Source organism: Trichomonas vaginalis, chromosome IV, assembly GCF_026262505.1.
Source record: "Trichomonas vaginalis G3 chromosome IV, whole genome shotgun sequence".
Classification (NCBI taxonomy): Eukaryota; Parabasalia; order Trichomonadida; family Trichomonadidae; genus Trichomonas; species Trichomonas vaginalis.
The window spans coordinates 5,428,581-5,451,866 of NC_067206.1; the positions used below are offsets into that span (position 1 = coordinate 5,428,581).

The window sequence follows — 23,286 nt, forward strand, 5'->3', positions numbered from 1 at the left end:
AGAAATGAAAGGATTATATAAACAGGTTGAACCAAACGATAATGAGGAATCATTTACTGACGATGAAATACCCGTAAATGAAGCTTTATAAAGTATGATTTGAATTTATTTTTGCATTAATCCTGTGATGTTGTCAAAATGTCATGTTGTCTCATTTTTTCAGAGAAGTTAAATAACCGAGTGACACTGAGTGACGTAGTGACACCTTCAGTTCTTCAAAAATAATTAATTATCGAATAACCCACTATGTTCAAAATGTCATGTTGTCTCATTTTTTCAGAGAAGTTAAATAACCGAGTGACACTGAGTGACGTAGTGACACCTTCAGTTCTTCAAAAATAAGTCATAAATACTTCTCCTGTGTTGTTGTCAAAATGTCATGTTGTCAAAACTTTAGAACGGCATAATTTAAATTTTTATTTTTATCATAAATGAATACCCCACAAGCTCAAAATTTACCACGAATCATAACAAGGGAGGAAATGATAAAAATGATGCAAGAACATGTTAAAAATAACAAACCACTAAAACTGAGAAAATGTGGTTATGCAGTAATGATGGAAAGAGAGATGTTGTCGAAGAGGAATAAAAATTAAATTTGGATAGAGTTTAAAAATTCATCTTTATTAAATTCATCTCTTCCAATCAATTTATTTATTCTATTAAATTCTTTTATTTTTGCTTCACTCAGTTTAAGGATTGAACGGTAAGTTTCTAATTTTTCGATTATTTCTTTCCTCGTTTTCAACCCCACCGCATTGCGACTTCTTTTTGTAATAGCATATTTTTGATTTAATTCTGTTTAGTTTCTTTTTATATTCATCGTCTGGACTCTTGGATGCTTCGTTGTCACTCATTTCTTACGAAATAAAAAAAATTAAATATTATTTAAATATAATGGAGTAATAAAATAAATCGGAATTTCTATTAATTTATTGTTAACTTCAACTAATGCATTGCCGTTAATATATCTAACAAATTCAGCTATTGTGTCAAATCTTCGTCTTCTTTTTGTCATTGATTTATCAGTTTTTCCATAATCGAGATGAATTAAAACTTTATCCCCTTGTTTAAAATTCATGAGCCCAATTAATTTGTTCACGTTTAACATCATTCAACCTTTCCATTTGCTTTCTAATATATTCCCATTCTTTTGAAATATCATTTTTCATTTCCACCGGTTTCATGTTTATTGTTCTATGCCATGTATTATTGTAATAATATACTAACTGCTGTATGATGGAGTCATGATTTCCATCCCAGTATATCTGACCGTTAACCCCTAACGCATCTCTAAGAGTTCTCATTACCGCATCAACTATTTTATTATGAAACGTATATGGAGAGGATGAAAAGTAAAAATTAATTTGTGGGAAATAATGAGTCATAGCTGCCTGAAATCCTTTATCACCATCACCCCTGATATTATCTACTCTTTCATGATCTAGTAAGTATTGAATAGCTCTTCTTGTTTCCTGTTCTGTTTTCCCTTTCACTGGAATGCAATATAAATATCTGGTGTTAATGTTAATGGCAAATAAATAAGTAACGTTTCCTTTTGAATATTCTAAATGATCGATTTCATATGAATATGGATATGGTGCAAATGAAGGGCGACTAAATTTTTCCTTTAACGGTTGAATTTTTGGGTCAATTGGTTTATTTAATATCTTGAAATCCTTTTTAAAATCTTTTTGTTTCTTTAATGTTTGAAATGGATATAATAAAGTGAATGATGAAGGATTAACTGAAGGAGGAGGCGGTTTTGGTGTTGCAGGTACTGTCGTTAGAGGTTTTGGTGTTGCAAGTGGTTTAATTTTATCTGCTTTGATTTTGGATGATGAAGTTTTGGAATTCATTCCTTCCTTCATTAATTCTGGATGTATTCTATTCATTTTTTTAAATATGCTGTATATAAAGGTTTAATATACTTTCCCGCTTCGAGTTTATGTTGAAGGATGAATTCCAAAAGTTGATCTTCATTTAAAAGTCGGGCTGAATATGGTTTAACTAATGAATCATAAATTAAAGCTTGTGCTTCATTTATGGTCTGAAGGACCTGGGCGTTTTGCACCTTTTGTTTTTGCTCCTTTTGCTTTTGCGGCTCAGGATTATATAATTTATATAATTCATCAATATCTTCTTCTGTTAATACTTTATTTTTAAAATCTTTCAATTGTTTAAGTTGTGATTTAGTTTTTCCCTTTGAATATTCATTATTTTTAATTTTGTCTTTAATTTCAGAAATTATTTTATTATGATATTTCAAAATTTCATTTTTATAATATGGATAATAATATTCCATATGATCACCCGTTATATTATTATTATATTTTTGGAGATATGATTTTAATTCATAATAACTAAGAAATTTTTGATTAAGTACTAAATCATCAATTAAATTTTCTAAATCTGAGTTATCCATTTATATAAAAATAAAATAAATGTTTTAAGGGTGCCCACCTCTTTGAATCATAGTATCAAAAACATCATTAACGGTTCCTTTTGTCTCTTCTGTGGCATTTTATTAAATAAATGGCATACAACATCCATTTTCACAACACACAGCCTTAGTGTGTGCTCCTGTTAATGCAGTCTTACCAATTGTTAAGCGAGTCATTGACCCATTTTTAAGTTGTAAATTAATATTCTGACCATCAAATATCACTTTATCATTTATTATATCCAAATAATTTTTAGGTGTTAATTGTTTATTTTGTCGTAAACTAACTCCTTTCATTTTTTGTGCAATCTTTTTAAAATCACTTCCATCAATTGAACCGTTGAATGATGTATAACACTTAGGACATAAAGCAACCATGTTATCGCCTTGTTTCTCAATTGCTAAACCCAATAACTTCTTCTCATGTGCTTTTTCTTCAGCTTTATTCTTTAATTTAGGTTTAAATTTCTCATCAAAACAGAAGAAATCAAATGGTGCGAATTTGTAAATGTTTTTATCATAAAATTGTTTATCAGTAACAATTGCTTGAAATGCTTGAGTGTTAGGAAGATTTGGGTCGCCAGCGATTGCCCAATAAGATGAATCAGTATCACCTTCAATGAAATGAAAACGATTAACATTCATGCATTTATACATAAAATCATAAATGAAAACCAAATACCAGTATTTTGCGTTATCTAAAGTGAAGAATGCCTCTTGTAAACATGTATCACATCTATAAAATCTATCTTTAAGCATCACTTGATACGTATCTTCACCTATTTCTCTTATGTTTTTAAACTTATTTGACATACATGCAACGCGTGCCTTCTGTGCATTCATTATTTTAGTCTTTGCGTAATTTTGTGTATTCATTGCATCGTAACCATATGATCCATTAAGTGAAATCTTGCAAAATAAACTTTTTCCTTTATTTCCTTCTAATTCAGCCTTTTGTCTTTCGTTCATAAATTCGTTCGCAAATTCATTAAAGCAAGTGTTTTTCGTAAATGTTAAAATTGATTGAATATCATCAATGATAAAATGAAATCTGTCTATTAGATACCAAAGATAATAAGAAGAAAATGGTTGATATTGGTTGTGTGTTGATGCTAACTGAGTTAATTTTCTCTGTTTCTGGTCAACTGGTAGATTGTTTGATTTCATGTAATTATACATAAAACTGCCAATTGTTTTTTCATCTGTGATAATATCTAAGTTTCTTATTATCGGTAAAAAGTTTATGTAATCATTAATGTATTTTTCATCAATGTGACCCTTTACTTCAGCCACGAATAAAGTATTTTTTTCTTCTAATTATTCCCAGTGCTTTTGCTTTCTTTGTTGCTGTATCACAAATGATAACACCATTCAATCTTCCCGGCATATACATTTTATGGTCAGTATATTGAATGAAATCATGAGGATTAGATGAAAATGATGAAGGATATAATGAATTAAAGTCAACTCCAACGAAATGAGTCATAATGTTGGTGGTGTCCTCATTTGATACAGTTTTAGTTTCTGGATTATATGAAAGTTTATTAATGTGCGTGATTCCTTTAAGATTAACACGATGTTGAACATTTGATAGACCACCAGTAATTCCATTACGGAGAATGTGATAAGCTTCAACTGAATCTAAAGTCATTGGTAAATTATTTTTTAATGCATAATTTCTTAAATTGATTCTTAAACGTTGAACATCTTCATCTTTATTTGATTTTACGACATTGCAATAACAACACATTAACTGACAATTTTCTTTGGTATGTGGTTTTTCATTATCGATTCTATCCAATGTTGGTTTATTAGCATATGTAAACGCTTTACCACACATTTTGCATTTAGATGAAAGGATTAAATCGTGATAGTATTGATAGTCATCATTGAAACATTGTTTTTAGTATCCCTTTCTGCTTTTTCATCTTGTTTCTTATATGATCAATTTTATATTTCCAATACTTTTTTGTTAATTCAAAACTTGATTCCACATTTTCTTCTTCTGGATATGTTTCGTTAGGATTGAATTCTATATGCGCGTAACGAATCATTGATGCATTCGATGATAAAGAAAGATTATGAAGCATGTCAATTTTATAAACAAATGTTTCTTCGATAATTTTATCAATTGGGTCAATCATAATTTCAACGTCTTTATTGCAATAATGAATAAAATATTCTAATCTATTCTCAAAATTTTTAGCATCATTGAGATATATTTGATAATCTGAATCGGATATAGTTTCTTGAGTTAATGCTGAATAAAATGAATCTTGAGTGAATGGTTCCTTTATATAATTCTCTTCGTAATTCCCCATGTGATGAATTGATAAGGGAAAAAGGATTTAACACGTGATTTATTGTTTCCGAAATCTTGAGTGAATTGGTCTAATGTCCACCCGCTATATAATTTCTGATGTCAATAAATCTTAATTCATATGGACAGTTTGTTTTCTTTACAATGATTGCTTAAATTGAGAAGATGAACCCAGCATTGATTTTATTTTCCATTTTGCAGTGTTTAAATCACGAAGAATTAAATTTAAATCAAACTTTCCCGAATTAAAACCTATGATATTCACTTTATTGAATTCCTCATCTAAAAGCTCTTTCATTGCTTCCTTTTGTTTCTCATTTAATGTATGGACAAAGTCCCCGCCGTTGGTCCGTTGCGGCTTCATTAATTCTTCATATTGTTCAATATTTGATTTAGCAACTAATGAACAGGTTGAAAATAAAAATCAATCCAATCAGAGATGAACGAATCACTCGATGTTAAGCAAAAATTCCTCGTAAATGTTTTATCACGGTCTACGACCTCGCCGCTTTGCGGCTTTATTTTGACAGTTGATGATACCATAAATGGTTTTAAGTAAGCGTTCAAAGTTGCACATTCAGAAAGTTGAAGTTCTTCTTTAGTCTCTAATGTTTCGAAGTCAAAAGTAATATAATATCTTGTTGGTTTATAATATTCCTGCAAATTATGTGCTAATAGCCATTGATATATCTTCTGTTTCGTGATATGTGGTGCATATGGTTGTTGTGTGTTTTGCAATTGAACGTCTTGAATTAATCTTCCATTATTTTCTTTACATTTCTCACAATGTTTTAAAAATCTTCTTTGGTTTTTCCTTTCTGGATCATCACGGATAGAATATACTTCTTCTTTGCAAAAGGGCAAACTTTATATCCTGTGAGTGCTTCAACGTCTGTAATTCTGTCAGCGTGAAGTTTTCCACATGGACTCTGTGTTAATAAAATATTTACTGTTTCAAATTCTGGATCTATCATTATTGATTCCACTAATGGAAAGTCTACCTTATTTATGTCTACGTCTTCTGGTTGAGGGTCACAATAATAAAAATCAATATTAACATTTAACATTCTCGCTAATCTCACTTTCTGATGAAATGTCAAACCTTCATATGCATCTATTGCTTCATTTAAATAGCTTCTACGAGTTTTAGGATTAACACCATCAGGAATGTTATAGAAGCGTTTAAATAACCTTCTACCTTCTGCTCTTATTTGATTATCATTCATTTTAGCTGTTCCGTTTTTGTTCATTTATGTAAGAAAAAAATTAAAAAATAAATAAAAATAAAGTTTATTTTTTTTAAAGTCCGAGACTCAGAGATCCAGGGCTAAAGTCCATAAAATGAATTAAGAACACATAAATTTTTATCATCTGCGACGTGACGAATACATTTTAATTTACTCAAGAATGCGTACCCTGATACATTAAATCTAATTCCTGTCTTATTTAATTTCACAACTTTGAAAAGGAATGTATGAATAGCTATAAAATGATGAGATGATGTTTTATGGGTTGCTTCCATTTTTTCTGAAATAAATGAATAAATATAATGTTTATAAGTTTTCATATCTTTTATGTTCTTAATAACGAATGGTATAGACCTTTCAACTTCGTCTTCCTTCGGTGCTGTTCTTTCATATGAAACATTATTGGTATCTTCAATAATGAAACCACAATCGCATAAAATTTTATATTACCAATTGTTTCTTTTGATATTTTATCTAACAAATCAAAAACTTTATCAACACCTGTACATTTATTTAAATAATAATTTGTGTAAATATCATGGTCTTCTTTCTTAATCGTATTTGTTGCATATGTTACATTTTTCAGTGCTTTTTTGAATTTTTCAGAATCAAGAGGAGGTGAAAGTAATATACATGGATAATCTCCATCGTCAATAAATTGTAACTTATGTTTATGAATAAATTTTGTGCCTTCTTCTGAAAGTGTTTCGTCAATATCACCATCTAATAAATTTTTAGTAGATTCCAAAAAGTAATTTTTATATCTTTCTTCATGAGATTTTTGAACTTCTGATTCTGAAGCTGGGATATTCATTAAACCCTCTACTTCATTCTCATTATATTTTTCAACTTCTCTTAATTCCTTAATTTTTTCATCTATTTCATCTCTTATTTTTTCCAGTCTTCAATTTCATCATATTCATCATCTTTAATCCGTTCTTCATAATATTCAGGGAAAACATCAGGTTCTTTAGGTTTTTCTTCTTCAGATGTGGGATATAAGAAATTTATAACATCATCTTTATTCATTTTTCCATCATAATCTAAATCATTTAAAAACTCCGCGAATTTTTGACAATTTCTTAAATAATATTTATCAACCTCATAACCTGCCTCCTCTAATATATCCTTTATTTCCCTGTTTGTGAATCCTAATTTTTTAACGTCGTTAGTTTTGACACTCATTTTCTACGAATTAAAAAAAATAAATTATTCAAAAATGTAAGACATGAATTTTTAAAGTTTATTTTTTTATTTTTTTATTTTTATTTCATTATGTATGGGTTTAGTGTAAATGTCTTACAATTTTGAAAATTTTTTAAATCTTGATTTATTCAAAAACGTAAGAATAAAAACCGTAAGAATCATACATTTTTTACTTCATATGTAAAAAAAATGATACAAAATCGCTCAAAATGTATGAATTCTTACGTTTACAAAAAAAGTCACAAAACCCGTCATATCCTACTACTAAGATTTGAATCAAAATCTTCGAACTAAGCCGATCGCTTCGCTCGCGGCTTTCTTTATTATTTTAAATTTGCATATTTCCATCAAAGTTCATAAGGTAAAAAATTTCGTTTATTTTACTAAGAAAAAAAAAAGGTTTTTGATAATAAATTTATTTTATTTCGAAAAAGTAGCAATAATCGTAAAAAGGGTATTGATAGGCTTGCTAAAGTAACTAATTTTAGCTGTCAAATACTTTTGTATTTTGAAGTAAATTAGTATAAATTTTTTTTACTTTTATTTCGAAAAAGTAGCAATAATCGTAAAAGGGTATTGATAGGCTTGCTAAAGTATAATTTTAGCTGTCAAATACTTTTGTATTTAAGTAAATTAGTATAAATTTGTTTTTACTTTATTTCGAAAAAGTAGCAATAATCGTAAAAGGGTATTGATAGCTTGCTAAAGTAACTAATTTAGCTGTCAAATACTTTTGTATTTTGAAGTAAATTAGTATAAATTTGTTTTTTACTTTTATTTCGAAAAAGTAAACAATAATCGTAAAAGGGTATTGATAGGCTTGCTAAAGTAACTAATTTTAGCTGTCAAATACTTTTGTATTTTGAAGTAAAATTAGTATAAATTTGTTTTTACTTTTATTTCGAAAAAGTAGCAATAATCGTAAAAGGGTATTGATAGGCTTGCTAAAGTAACTAATTTTAGCTGTCAAATACTTTTGTATTTGAAGTAAATTAGTATAAATTTGTTTTTAACTTTTATTCGAAAAAGTAGCAATAATCGTAAAAGGGTATTGATAGGCTTGCTAAAGTAACTAATTTTAGCTGTCAAATACTTTTGTATTTTGAAGTAAATTAGTATAAATTTGTTTTTACTTTTATTTCGAAAAAGTAGCAATAATCGTAAAAGGGTATTGATAGCTTGCTAAAGTAACTAATTTTAGCTGTCAAATACTTTTGTATTTTGAAGTAAATTAGTATAAATTTGTTTTTACTTTTATTTCGAAAAGTAGCAATAATCGTAAAAGGGTATTGATAGGCTTGCTAAAGTAACTAATTTTAGCTGTCAAATACTTTTGTATTTTGAAGTAAATTAGTATAAATTTTTTTTACTTTTATTTCGAAAAAAGTAGCAATAATCGTAAAAGGGTATTGATAGGCTTGCTAAAGTAACTAATTTAGCTGTCAAATACTTTTGTATTTGAAGTAAATTAGTATAAATTTGTTTTTACTTTTATTTCGAAAAAGTAACAATAATCGTAAAAGGGTATTGATAGGCTTGCTAAAGTAACTAATTTTAGCTGTCAAATACTTTTGTATTTTGAAGTAAATTAGTATAAATTTGTTTTTACTTTTATTTCGAAAAAGTAGCAATAATCGTAAAAGGTATTGATAGGCTTGCTAAAGTAACTAATTTTAGCTGTCAAATACTTTTGTATTTTGAAGTAAATTAGTATAAATTTGTTTTTACTTTATTTCGAAAAAGTAGCAATAATCGTAAAAGGGTATTGATAGGCTTGCTAAAGTAACTAATTTTAGCTGTCAAATACTTTTGTATTTTGAAGTAAATTAGTATAAATTTGTTTACTTTTATTTCGAAAAAGTAGCAATAATCGTAAAAGGGTATTGATAGGCTTGCTAAAGTAACTAATTTTAGCTGTCAAAATACTTTTGTATTTTGAAAGTAAAATTAGTATAAATTGATATTATTTTAACTCCCTTTGAAAAACCCCAATTTCCATACAGAGGAACGGAAATAGCATCCAATATTCCCTGAGAATGGTTGCGCATCTCAGTTCCCTCTATATTTCGAACGAAGCTCTCATCGGTCTTTTTTTTAAATACTAAACGTTTTTTCCCCTGTCACTTTTAGCTAAAATTTGGGTTTGCCCATATTTTAGAAATTCTAAACTCAATCCCAAAAGCAGCTGATAATTGATGCTCGAAAAAACTATAGTAAGATTAAATTTGATTTTTCTGCAAATTTTTATATTGAAAAGGGTAATGGATCAATTATACAGACATATGATTTGCGATTTGTTATTTTGAGGGGATATTAGGTCATTATTTTGAAAGAATTTCAAAAGAGTATTCAAAATGAAATCCAATCCGCAATAAAGTTTAAACTTTCGTTAAATTTACATTAATATTTCAAATCCATAATAAGGGTTTCGTTTTGCGAAAAAAAAACGTACAATACGCAATTTCGCTAAAAAACATTTAGCTAGCAATTTCGACCTTTGACTCCACTCAAGACGTCACTTTTTTAATTTTGCGGTATCATATTTTTGGAAAATCTTTATGAATATTATATAAAAAGTCTCTTTAATATCTATATTTCATATTTTTATCGATTTTTAAAGTTTTTGCGAAAAGTATTCAATTATTTTTGCTATTTGGTCGGGTAAATATCAGATTTGCGACATTTTCTGATATGATATTCAGATTCTACGTTGATAATAATGCTTATAGAATAAGGGTTTCGTTTTGCTAAAATTGTCACTTTTATAGCATATTTGTTTTTGGATGTTTTGCGAAACCAAAAAAAAAACTATGATATACAATGTGTGTGTAAAGAAAATACTTTATTTACTAGTTAAAAAATCATTTGGTATTGATCAAGTTATTTTTCTGGATAAGATATTATATGGATAATTGGATAGAAAATACAATTATATAATCTTGTACCTGGTTTAATTAAGCTAATTGTCATCAGAAACTTGTAATTTTTATGAATTTCAGATTTTCTTTTCATTACTGCTTTTCTTAATAGGTCAAGTTCTTATTTACGTTATAAAGTATGATATTTACAAATATCAAGTTATCATGTTTTTTGAGAAATTATGAGAAACAAACAAAAATGAAAAAGATAGGAATAGCAATGAATAGTGATGTGGGTTAGAAAATGTAAGATATGAATGCAAAGCAATCAGTATTTAGGACATTGACCATAGATTTCGAAAAAAAAAATGCTGCATATTGAGCGAAAACTATGATTATATTATAAGGCTGTCATTTAAAGCATAATGAAACTATTCCCTTTTCATTTTAATCGAATAAGATAGTAAAGATTTTTGAATTAGCTAGAAACTGATGAGATGTTTTCACAAATCAGATTTTTAATCTCTATAATGCATAATTCACTCAATATCTCAATTTTGATATTGCGAGATATTTTTGCTATCGGTTGAGTAGGTGACAAAAGTGCATACTCTTAAACAACCGTCGGATTTCCGGGTGAAATCGTGACACACTTTCGTCTTTCGTAGGCAGTGGTGGTTGTTACAAAAGGTAACTTCGAATGTAGCGTGAAATCTGCAAAAAAATTCTGAAATTTGAATGGAGAACACAAAAATTGAATAGTTTACGTCAATAAAAAAGAGAAAAATGAAGCCAATGTGTCTCGAACCTAGGACTTAGAGCAGCAATCCCACTGTTTATCACATTACATATTACACTACATGCATCTCTCATCTTAGTCAATGAGATCAACTATATGATAACTTTTTCCCCATTATATTCTTGTGGAAAAGTGACAAATAGCAACTTTGACCCTCTCTCCTATCGGTTTCGCAATTTTGACACAATAGCAAGAGGGTTCTATATAAGGGTTTCGTTTTGCGAAAAAAAAAACGTACAATACGCAATTTCGCTAAAAAACATTTAGCTAGCAATTTCGACCTTTGACTCCACTCAAGACGTCACTTTTTTAATTTTGCGGTATCATATTTTTGGAAAATCTTTATGAATATTATATAAAAAGTCTCTTTAATATCTATATTTCATATTTTTATCGATTTTTAAAGTTTTTGCGAAAAGTATTCAATTATTTTTGCTATTTGGTCGGGTAAATATCAGATTTGCGACATTTTCTGATATGATATTCAGATTCTACGTTGATAATAATGCTTATAGAACCCTCTTGCTATTGTGTCAAAATTGCGAAACCGATAGCAAAAATATCTCGCAATATCAAAATTGAGATATTGAGTGAATTATGCATTATAGAGATTAAAAATCTGATTTGTGAAAACATCTCATCAGTTTCTAGCTAATTCAAAAATCTTTACTATCTTATTCGATTAAAATGAAAAGGGAATAGTTTCATTATGCTTTAAATGACAGCCTTATAATATAATCATAGTTTTCGCTCAATATGCAGCATTTTTTTTTCGAAATCTATGGTCAATGTCCTAAATACTGATTGCTTTGCATTCATATCTCTTACATTTTCTATACCCACATCACTATTCATTGCTATTCCTATCTTTTTCATTTTTGTTTGTTTCTCATAATTTCTCAAAAAACATGATAACTTGATATTTGTAAATATCATACTTTATAACGTAAATAAGAACTTGACCTATTAAGAAAAGCAGTAATGAAAAGAAAATCTGAAATTCATAAAAATTACAAGTTTCTGATGACAATTAGCTTAATTAAACCAGGTACAAGATTATATAATTGTATTTTCTATCCAATTATCCATATAATATCTTATCCAGAAAAAATAACTTGATCAATACCAAATGATTTTTAACTAGTAAATAAAGTATTTTCTTTACACACACATTGTATATCATAGTTTTTTTTTTGGTTTCGCAAAACATCCAAAAACAAATATGCTATAAAAGTGACAATTTTAGCAAAACGAAACCCTTATCCATAATGACTTAACCGAAAATTTTTCATTCAAATTATGCCTCAGAAAATTTGAAATAATTATTTTATTTCCTTTGAAAAGTGAGTGATCAAAATTGAATTCTGATTGATTGGAAAATGATTTCATTTTAGGAAAATTTTATCCGCAAACTCTGTATTCCAACGCCATGCCCTTAAGGCATTCCAAGGCAATTACCAAGAGTTTAAGAACCTCATAAAGAATGCTCGTGATCTTGTTGTTATAAACTTCACTGCAGATTGGTCACTCCCTTGCCAAACATTAGCACATGATCTTAAAGAAGTTTCCAATTCTTTTCCCAAGATGACATTCATCAAGAGTGATGTTGAAGAGTGTGAAGAGATCGGAAATCATTTCAATATTGAAGTTGTTCCTCAGGTTAAAGTGTTCCGCAGAACAGCTACAGAATTACACGAAATTAAGACATACATAGGCCACGATTCCATTAAAGTTAAAGAATTACTCCAAACAATCACAGAATGAAAACCTCTTAATGTTCCTTAATATAAACAATAGAATATTATCTCCAAAACATTTTTTTTATACTTTTTGAATCTATTCTTTTCTTTTATAATGAATGTCACCAAAACTAAGTGTAATGATTGTAGATCCATTAACAACAATGGGTAATAGCTTTATACAAGCATAATTCCCAAAAGAAATCCAACTCTATAAAAGGAAACAAATTTTTATCATTGATTGTAATTGCTTTAATAAAGGATCATTATATTCTAACTCACTATCTTATTTTTGTAATACGAGCTTAGAATGGATAGAATAAGAACTAATACCCAAAAATTTTATAAAATTTAATTTCCATTTGATGGAAATCATTGAAAAATAAGAAATAAATGCGAAATACAAACATTTTAAATACAAAATAATATAAAATAATCTAAATATTATAATCAGCAGGTAATTCAGGAAGAATTATCGCTTTAACTTCGTCTAAACGCATTTCCTTGTTATCAAAGGCCCAACCTTCGATATCAGGGAAACTAGGAACAATTTTACTCTGCAAAACTGCTAAAACTCTATCAGGTTCAACTAAAATTTTTTGACAATTGATCAATCTGAACATTGCGTACATAAACCACTCACCTTGCATCTCAGGAACGACGTATTCATAGAATTTCCTCTTGTTTACGATGTTTTCTCCGAAAGCAAAGATATAAAGTAAAGAATGCAACAAAGGAAAGTTATATTCCTTGAATTCGTTGATGAGAGGTCCCATATTTATGTTATTTGTGTCCAAATCGAAGATCCATTTACTTACTACTCTGAAATCAACAATTTGCAACATTATCTGCATAATTGACTGAAAGAAATTCTGTCCGTAGCCACTCATTATCAACTGCTCTTGGAAAACTTCTATTTGGGTTATCAAAAGCTTACAATCATGGGCAACTCTTTGTATCGAGTTATTAAAGTAGGAAAGGAACTTAGATAATGTAGTTTGAGCTGCAGAATACAACATGGCAAGTAGACTAGGATATTTTCCAGGGAATTCTGAATGAATAAAACGAATAATATTATAACTTGAAGTTAATAAGTAAAAATTGAGGTCATCATTGGTTTCTTTTGTACAAGCAAGGTTACATACAATCAAAATAATACTTTCAAGGAAGTCTTCAGTAATATTTTTGTTGTTTTTAAAGAAATTACAAATAACTACTGATAAAATAGGAATTATTTGCCTTCCATGTAGTTGTGACATTGTTCCGATCTGATCATCCGGAGTTACGTATAATATATCCTTACTTGTTATCAATTTTGAGGTAATTAAAAGTAATTTTGTCGCATTATTGATATTCATCTCTTTATTTTCAATTCTAGTCTGTAAAACTTCAAGTAGACTTATATCTTCGAGTGTTCCGTCCGATTTTGATAGTACATCTAGTAAAGCAAACAATCCATTTGATCCTCAAACGTCGCTTGCAGGATGTATTTTGTCTGCTTGCGTTTTGAGCTGTGAAATGATCTCTGAATATTGCTCTAATGGTGCTAAAGTGCCTTTAACTGCAGGAGAATCTGCTGCATTTACTTCATCATCGTAAATTCCTTTTTCGAATTGAATTGTGATTGTAAATTTACCGATTTTAGAATCTATTTCGATTAATAATGTTGGTTTCTTCTCTGCACGAATAACTTCTATTGGAATTTGTATTTCTCCGTTTCCGATTTGATATCTGTAGCCGTTTTTGTTAAATGCGTTTAGCGATAAGAACATATTAAGAGGTTCTTTGGTATCCCACTCAAGAGCAATCTGATCTTCGGTCGTTAGAACAGGTTCATCTGCTGAATAACTGGGCAAAGATCCGGATTCTCCATTAAAAATGTATGAAACGTATATGTCTGAAGGTAATACACGTGGGATTGTAATACAAGTAATATGACATAGAATAGGTTCTTTCATTTTGATTTTGATAATTTCAGTTTTTGTGAAGAAAAGTCATTTGTCAATAAAAATGATAACCGCACAGCTTAACATATATATAATTCTTCATTCCAAATCGTTCTTCGAAAGATTTAGTATTTAATACGTTTTCCTTTCAAAATTAAACAAGATTCTGAACTGTAAAGGAAAAATTAATAAACAAAAATTTCAAAAATTTGATCAAATCGGCTTGATTGACCTATAATTTATGCATAGAATTTTTATTATTTACATAAGACAATTCAATTTTGGCATTTACCCTTAATAATTGTTGTATTGTTGTCATTCCAATTTACACCATAAGTTGTAAAGACAATAAAGCAATTATTTTAGATTCAGATTAGATGAGATAGTAAAATTCATTGCAATATTTACCATATACAAATATTTAATTAAAATCATCACTCACATGAAAATTAAATAATATTAATAAAATAATTCAAATTCACATGTGAATACAATGATAAATCCACAATTTGGCAAGACCGTGGATAAAATAAAAGCAATATCCAACTGATATTCAAATTCTTTAACCAGATTGTGGAAACCATATCTAATTCAACATGAGATTAGAGAATTATATCTTTCTTATTCAAAGTTAAAATCTCTGATCCAGAAATACAAAAATAATTCAACAAATTAAGAACCTTATATAGACTTAGCTCCAAAAATCAAATAATCAATATTTACATCCGAAATATTTTTGAGCCAATAATTTCAGTTGTATTGAAATTTTTTAAAATATTCAATTGATTTTTGAAGGTCTCATTTAAAATTAAATTTCGATATATGTATTCATATTGTATTGAATTGTACTATAAGGATCATTAAAAACCCGTAAAAATTCCACCAAGTCAATAAAATTTTAAACCTTTATTCAAGGAAGGCTATCTAGTGCTAAGGAATACAAAAACACTTTAATGGCAATTTCTATTTCTTTTGAATCTGCCAACCAATTTTATCTCCATTCTTCAATTTGATTGATTATGATTAATTTTATTTGCCTCGAAAATATTTTCAATTGAAGGCTTAAGTTTTCAATTGAAATATTTGTAATTAAACTTAACCTTCCAATAGTAGTATATGAGTGCGGGTTTAGTGACTTTTTTTGTTGCATCTATATATAGACGATGCATTAAAATATATTTATTTATAAATCATTAAAAAATTAACATTAATTTTAAAATAATTTATTTTTTATCTTTTATAAAAGAAACTATATATAGATGATGTCAGATATTCCGCGATTAATTAAACATTGTTTAAATCCTGAATGGGTTAAACTTCAATTTAAAAATGAAGATTGTGAATTATTAAATGAATATGAAAGCCAAAATAAGCTAATGAGGTATAAATATAATGATAAAGAATATTTAATTTCATGGAATCAATGGAGTCATAATCAAAGACCTCATAAACGAGAAGAAAAATTGAAAATAATGAAATGGAAATCATTGATGACATTAAAGAGGATGGAATTCCTAAATTTTGTAGAAAAACCTTTAGAACTAAGTTAGGAGCATATAAACGTAGAGTATTAAATCCTGAATATCTTAAACATCAATTTAAAAAGGAAGACTGTGAATTATTAAACGCTAATGAATATGAAAATGCTAAATCAAAACTGAGATATAAATATATTGGAAGTGATGAAAGGTGTAAAGATAAAGATAAAGTTTATACAGTTTCATATAATAACTGGCACACGTTAGGGATAAGAAAACATTTAGGAGATTATGGTAAAAGTTCCGAATTCTTCAAATCTAGTATGTACGAGAGAATAAAAGAAATCAGATATAATTATCATTCATGAATGAAAAATAAACTTTAAAAATAAATTGAAACTAATGATTATTTGAATTTATGAAATCAATAATTTGATTTATTCGCTCTTCAATAATTTCTATTCTTTTTGTTAAATCATCTATTTTCATTAATGAGGTGATTCTTGATTGGGGAATAGATTTCAAACTAACCACTCCTTTTATTTTTGAAATTTTGAATCCATGACCCTCCGGGTCTTGGACTCTGTCCTCAACTTTAAACATTTTATTCAATTTACATGTTGTCAATTCTTCAAATAATTTTTTATTATTAGCATAATAGTCATTAAATTCTTCAACAGATGAAAAAATTTTTATTTCAGTAATTGGTTTAACAACGTTTATTTTTTGTTGAACATTTTCACTTTCATTTATTTCTTCCTCCTCTGTTTCATTTATTTTTAAAATCGGTTTCATTTATTATTAAATAAAAATTAGAATATAAGTGATGAAATATATTTTTTAATTAATATTAAATCAGAAATGGCGGCAGGATTCTTTAAAAAATTATGGGAAGGAATTAAGAAAGCAGCAAGATGGGTTCATCAGAAAGTAATAAAACCCATTGCAAACTTTTTGGCACCAGTAGCGAAAACGGCAGGAACTATCATAGGTGGAGTATTAGGTGCTAAAGCAGGTAATCCAGCGATGGGAGCACAAGCAGGTAACGCAGTTGGTGGAATTGCTGAAGGAATACTTAATAAAATAGGAGGAAAGTAGTGGAAAAATAAATATTATTTTTATCTCAATATCGGTTGTAGTCGACGATAAACTTTATCTCCTTTATTTAATACTTCCCTTACCGGAACATTAGGTGCTATTTGTTCTGCAACGTCACTAATTGCTTCTTTATTCTTAAATATCCAATTTGCTCCCTTCTTCATTGTTTCCCAAACTTTATGTGCTCCTCTTTTTACTTTATCCCATAACTTTTTAAAGAATCCTGCAGCCATAGTTGATTATTTCATTAAAATTAAAAATTCATTTTCATCTTTTAATTTTGATTTTTTTATTTCATCATAAATGACGACTAACTATTTGGTGCCAAACACTAAACCGATTAATGGAAATGTATTTCATTCATTCGAAAAGATAAATGAAATATTCGCAAAGAATGACGGAAGAAGATATTATAGAGAACTTGAAAGTTCATGCTATGACTCTGATGCTCCATATTTTGATGATAAACAAACTCATTTAAGAATTACAAATCCGGCTCATGATGTGAACCAATTAGGTGACACATATATTAAACGCAAAGTTAAAGTAACTCTTGTTTCAAATAAAGCTTTCACATGTGATGCCGCTTTTAAATGCATGCGTTTATTCGTTGGTTACAAATCATCAAATCAAAGCTTTAAACAATTAGAAGCAGAAAGTGAAAGAGGTGATGTCGGTTATCTTCAGATGGATTGCGCCCGTGAATCTTTCGCATTTGCAACATATAAACCAAAATCAGAAAGGAAAGTTAAAAAGTTTGTTCATTCGCTATATAATAATGTTCAAAAATATGATAACTCAGTATGTGGTAAATATGTTGACCCTTCAGAAGTTTTCAAGAAAGCAAATGAAGAAGTTGATGTCACTTTTGATATGATTATTCCGATAAATGATTTGTTAGCATTTCAGGCGTTCGATGATTATCCTAAATCATTTGGTGATATCATTCTTAAATATTATGTTTTCAGGGATACTTTAGTATTTTGTCAGGTTGACCCATTAAGAGTTGCTGATTTACAAAATTACGTTTATGAAAAGATAACTGATGAAAATTATGAAAAGATTATGAATCATGTTTATAAATATGATCGCAAATTCCAACAAATCGGACTTCCTGCCAAATTAATTACAAGCTTAGCCGCTACATCTGCTGACGCAACAGTTGATGACGTTATTATTTCATGCACAAAGATGGAAGTTTTAGAGGATAAATGCATTACACCAGGATACGGTTTAATTGAAGAATCAGTTAAAGCAATACCACGTTTATTCAGTAAGGAAGATCCATTCATGATTCCAGCTCAACATATTGACGTTCGTTCACTAAATGGAGGTTGCATCACTCCTGAAGGTATCAGTTCTGATTTCTCATACGCTCTTCATAATGTTACAGATGTTGTTAGCATTTCCGAAGAATGCAATGCAAAGAACAGTTTTAGAAAATCCAATGCTTCGAGGTCTTCAAGTCACTATAGATTCCAGAAACTTCCCCGATCAAGCGATGACAACAGTGGGTGACATATTCTTTACACGTATGCTTCAAGCTTCTGATTTAGATGGAGTGAATGAATGCACAGAAGAATACGAGGACTCATTAACTAGACCACTGAATGATGATGATGGCACACCATTAGCTAGAACATGGAAAGACCAAACTTCATTCTTATGCACTATTCCAGTTCAACGTGATGGAGCGGGTATATTCTTTGATGGATTAGAAACTTTCAACTCACAAGTTACAGTACAAGTGAAAGCTTATCCAATCATTCAGGGTGTAAATGACACTTACTGTTCAAAGGTGACAAATCCTCCTCAGGTTTGGTTTACTAGGACTACATATTGGACATGGACACCGGATGAAGGTTTGAAATATCATCCAACAGGTACACCACCACAGTATAGAAGTTCATATGATGAAATATTGATGAATAGAAATGTTTAAAATTATAAATTTATTTTTGATTAAATGGATTTAAATTCTGAAGAATTAGCGGGAGTATATAATACATACGTAGATGATATGATTAATGAAGCATTGAGTGATAATAGAAATGCTCTATCTAAGGAAAAATTAATGAAAATTCCATATTCTGAATGTTACTTAAATTCAATCACTGCAGCAATTGGTAAACAAAATAAAGGTAAAACATTAACGATATTAAAACAAATTATCATTATTGCTAACACTTCACCCCATTCACATGTGTTAATTTATATCAACCATTCAGGTTCACCTTCAGATGATACATTTGAATCTTTAAAGCATTTAATCAAAATTCCAATTATTTATTTATCACAAGAAGAAGCAGAAGATTATTTAAAAAACTTTTTAATGTATAAAGAATTATATAATACAATCAAGAAGCAAGGATTAGAGGATAAAATTATTGATAAACAACGGGATGAATTATTTGAAACACTTTCTATTTCAAATTTTGATAGAGAATTTTTGCATTCACTCATTTTTCTAGATGATGCGGTGAAATCAAAACTAATAACAAATGAGAAATCATATTTTAATCAATTATTAACTCAATGTCGACACATTCAGTGTTCATTCTTCATGGCTGTTCAATACTTCAAAGCATTAAGCACAAACATTAAATCAAATCTATCAACACTTTTCATTTTCAGTGGGTTTAGTCGTCAACAGTTGAACGTTATGCTTTATCAAGTGAATTTACCAATGAGCATTAATGAACTTTACACACAATATCAGCAATTAGGTGAACATGGAAAAATAATAGTTGATTTAAATAAAGGAGGTGTTAAATTTGATTAACTTTTTATAATTAATTTTTATTTTTTATTTATAATTAAACATGACAGAAATAGCAAATCTTCTACAGGTTCCATTAAAACAAGGAACAAACAAAAAGGGTGCATATAATAGAACCATGAAAGTTCCTGATGGAATGAAAGAACTAGTTCATATTGTTGCTGGTCTTCAAAAAGATGTTAAACAAATGAGAAACGTTTTAACATTACCAGAAGCTCAAGCATATGCCAAACGTCATGGTCCAAATTGGGAAGCACACGAAGCAGACATTACGGGTCCAAATGGAAAACCTGATGGTATAAATGAAGTTTTCGTTACTGATGGTCAAGGAAATATTAAAGTCATAAATGGTTATAAATTAACTATGTCTGATTATCCTAAACGTAAAGCATATAATGAACGTTATCCTATGCAATTTGATGAAAATGGAAAAGCTGTTAAACAATACATTGGAGAAGGTGAACATGGTCCAATTAATTTATACCGTCATAATCCATATTCTTATTTCAATGAAGAATTAAATGCTATTGAAGAGGGACCGGATGGATTACCACGATATTCTAACCAGTTTGATGGTCAATATGCAAATATTAGACCTGAAATTCAGCTAAGAAATTCTTTAAAGTTTCTTTATTCGATCCAGTTTTCGCAAATGTTAAAGATGAACTTAAACAGCAATTCCAACCAATTATAGTAGCAAGAATTGCATCAGGTGCTTTATCTCAAGCATTCAAAGATTTAATTAAGAAACCATTTATCAGCAACGAGGTTTAACTTATGATTTAGTTAAGGAATCAGATAAAAGAAAATTTGAGAAATCAGATGATTATAAGAATGCAATTAATGAATATATTGGTCTTTAATTACGATAATGAAGCTAAAAATCAACTTCAAAACAAATACAGGAATAATAGATTCAAAAGTTCCGCAAAATAAAAGTTTAAATATATTTTTTTATTCGATATAAATGAGAAGACGTTTCACTAATCAAAAGAACACTAACGCAAAAGCAGAGATTACGGTTGGTTATAACGTAAATGATGATAAATCACGAATTATTCAAAATGTTAAAGTTAATGTTAGCCCTGAATTAACAAGGTCAGCAACTCAACCAAATTTATTAACTCGTGACTTACCGAAGAAAGGAGAATGAAGAAAACCATGAGAATGGAGACCCAATCATTTTATCTGAACCCGGTAAAGAACCTGTTGAAATTCCCACTTATCCAACATACCCCCACCTCTTTCATCAAACATCGAGAACCCATATAAAATAGACATTAATTCTGAATTAATGAAAATTTACCGTGATATAATAATTAATAATTATGATTCAATAATAAATTTAATTGACCAATCCGGTTTAATTATTTTACCTTATGAATCATTAATTCACATTATTGCCATTCTTTGTGATGTTCAAGATTCAGACGTTAAGATTCAATTTTTCATAGATGATGAGGTTTCATGCTGCGGAACAGTTGCAAAAATAAATCCTATAAAGGATATTAGCACAATTAAGATATCAAAGAACGGAACAACAACTGAACTTCATTTAACATATAATGATATTTATAATAAAATAGTTGATGAATATAAAATATCACTTGAAAAATTCTTTGTTAAGGCTATTTAATATTCAAGCATTAACATTATCGAATAATAATCCTTTGAATCATAATCGATAATAATTGACCTTTCACCAGTTTCTATCGTTTGTTTTATTTCTTTTTGTTCCCCACTATCTGGATCGGTCATTGTAATTGTTTTTGTTATAGTATCTACTTTATCTTTAACTTCATCTTTTTCCATCGGGATATTTAAACCAAAATTCCAAAAATTCGATATTGTCAATCTGTTCATATTTTAATCTATCAATTACATTTTTAATACCATCTGAAAATCTTATGAAATGGTCATTATATGGGTTTGATTGAACTAAATTTGAATGAAGTGAAATATAACCTGATGATGAATATGACATTGACTCGTATTTTCTGAAAACACTAAAATTTATAACATGAATGAATTTCTTATTCGTTGAATTTATGAATTCTTGAGGTAATCTTATTCTAGTTTTATTTATCACTGGAAAATAACGCTTTACCATATTTTTAATCGTAATAAAAAATGTCAATTATCAATATTATTTCGAATAATAACTGTGAATTAAATTTAACAGTTAGCGGAATTTATAATGTTACTCTCGTTTCTGTGAGTGGTAAATTTAATCCCATTCTTTTAGACCCTTCAGATTATATATCATTTATTAAAGATGACCATGAGCCGCATAGCGGCGGGGTCGTAGACCTAAAAACGTATGATATGTATATAAAAAATGTGATAACGAAATGGGATATTAACATGATTTTAAGTTATTTAAATGAATCATTTATCGTATGGTATGAAGAAAATTTTAAATCAAAACCTGATAAACTTTTTGAACTTGATGAAATAAATAACCTTATTAAATTTCCGCTGAAAATTAAATTTTGTACTCCTCATCTTCGTTCATTGTTGGGGATATTAAATTTTGAAAAAGATGTTGGGGATGTTTTGTATTCTGACACTGGTTCCAATTTCATTTTAATCAAATGTGATAAAGTTAATACCCCAATGAGATTTTCACATCAAACATTAGACCCTAACTCTTACCCATCAATACAAAACATTTTATCCATCAACTTAAACACATTTTCTTTATCATATCCATTTCAATTATCCGGGAATTCATTTATTCTTCATTCAAAAGATTTATCAAATATTAAATTTAGAATAACTGACCTATTTGATTGTGATTTAGAATTCATGAATGAAATATTATGGCAATTTCAAATAGAAAAAATAGCTGATGAGATAACGGATTAAATATTTATTTTTAAATCGTAATAAATGATTAAACAACAGCAACTACAACAACTTAAGGCGCAGACCATTACATACGCCATATATGCATATAATTCAAAGACGGCAGAACAAACGCAAAGGTTGAAATATGGAGATTTGGAGATAGTATTGAAAAATGACCATTTCGAATTCGTTTGCAAAGGTGGTGCAGTGATATCAAATATAAAAGAAATTTTATTTATGAATTCAAAATTAAAGGTATAACGGATGATATAACATCAATTCCACCAGAAGAACAGAGATATTACGCATTAAATGCATTTCCTAAAGTTTTGAAGATTGGAAGATTTAATTTAAATGAGGAATTCATAGAAGGTTTCCTAAATGACATAATGAAGAAAGCAAATTTGGTTTATGTTGATGAAAAAGATAATGAAATTAAAGAAAGGATTGATAGTGAATTAACGAAGAAAGCAAATTTGGTTTATGTTGATGAAAAAGATAATGAAATTAAAGAAATGGTTGA

General features: G+C 28.7%; 8 protein-coding genes and 1 pseudogene across 9 annotated transcripts, besides 5 other annotated features; 5 read left to right on the forward strand and 4 right to left on the reverse strand.

Moving 5' to 3' along the window:
* Positions 1–7,158: part of a mobile genetic element that runs on past the window's edge.
* Positions 1,231–1,871, reverse strand: TVAGG3_0035100 (uncharacterized protein; the record flags this gene model as incomplete). The annotated part of the gene is made up of 1 exon (XM_051220563.1): positions 1,231–1,871. A coding segment is annotated over one exon (641 nt), but the record flags the coding sequence as incomplete, so codon positions are not given.
* On the reverse strand, positions 1,947–2,425 carry TVAGG3_0035110 (uncharacterized protein; the record flags this gene model as incomplete). The annotated part of the gene is made up of 1 exon (XM_051220564.1): positions 1,947–2,425. A coding segment is annotated over one exon (479 nt), but the record flags the coding sequence as incomplete, so codon positions are not given.
* A 324-nt stretch (positions 7,159–7,482) lies between the features above and the next one.
* Positions 7,483–9,364: a mobile genetic element.
* Positions 9,335–9,364: a terminal%2Cinverted (terminal inverted repeat of MuDR-3_TvMULE3 transposon ID:TVAGG3_0035130).
* A 1,298-nt stretch (positions 9,365–10,662) lies between these two features.
* Positions 10,663–10,692: a mobile genetic element.
* Positions 10,693–12,457: 1,765 nt separating this feature from the next.
* Positions 12,458–12,637, forward strand: TVAGG3_0035150 (glutaredoxin domain-containing protein; the record flags this gene model as incomplete). Its single annotated transcript, XM_001296858.1, has 1 exon — positions 12,458–12,637. One exon carries the CDS (start codon positions 12,458–12,460, stop codon positions 12,635–12,637), a length of 180 nt encoding a protein of 59 aa, XP_001296859.1.
* A 412-nt stretch (positions 12,638–13,049) lies between these two features.
* Positions 13,050–13,970, reverse strand: TVAGG3_0035160 (uncharacterized protein; the record flags this gene model as incomplete). Its single annotated transcript, XM_001296857.1, has 1 exon — positions 13,050–13,970. The coding sequence occupies one exon, from the start codon at positions 13,968–13,970 to the stop codon at positions 13,050–13,052; it is 921 nt and encodes a 306-aa protein (XP_001296858.1).
* A 108-nt stretch (positions 13,971–14,078) lies between these two features.
* TVAGG3_0035170 (uncharacterized protein) lies at positions 14,079–14,570 on the reverse strand (the record flags this gene model as incomplete). The annotated part of the gene is made up of 1 exon (XM_001296856.1): positions 14,079–14,570. One exon carries the CDS (start codon positions 14,568–14,570, stop codon positions 14,079–14,081), a length of 492 nt encoding a protein of 163 aa, XP_001296857.1.
* A 2,327-nt stretch (positions 14,571–16,897) lies between these two features.
* On the forward strand, positions 16,898–17,134 carry TVAGG3_0035180 (N-acetylmuramoyl-l-alanine amidase family; the record flags this gene model as incomplete). The annotated part of the gene is made up of 1 exon (XM_001289503.1): positions 16,898–17,134. The coding sequence occupies one exon, from the start codon at positions 16,898–16,900 to the stop codon at positions 17,132–17,134; it is 237 nt and encodes a 78-aa protein (XP_001289504.1).
* Positions 17,135–17,437: 303 nt separating this feature from the next.
* TVAGG3_0035190 (uncharacterized protein) lies at positions 17,438–17,995 on the forward strand (the record flags this gene model as incomplete). Its single annotated transcript, XM_051220565.1, has 1 exon — positions 17,438–17,995. A coding segment is annotated over one exon (558 nt), but the record flags the coding sequence as incomplete, so codon positions are not given.
* A 1,219-nt stretch (positions 17,996–19,214) lies between these two features.
* Positions 19,215–23,286: part of a mobile genetic element that runs on past the window's edge.
* On the forward strand, positions 19,957–20,296 carry TVAGG3_0035210 (uncharacterized protein; the record flags this gene model as incomplete). Its single annotated transcript, XM_051220566.1, has 1 exon — positions 19,957–20,296. A coding segment is annotated over one exon (340 nt), but the record flags the coding sequence as incomplete, so codon positions are not given.
* On the forward strand, positions 20,881–21,304 carry TVAGG3_0035220 (annotated as a pseudogene). Its single transcript has one exon. A coding segment is annotated over exon 1 (424 nt).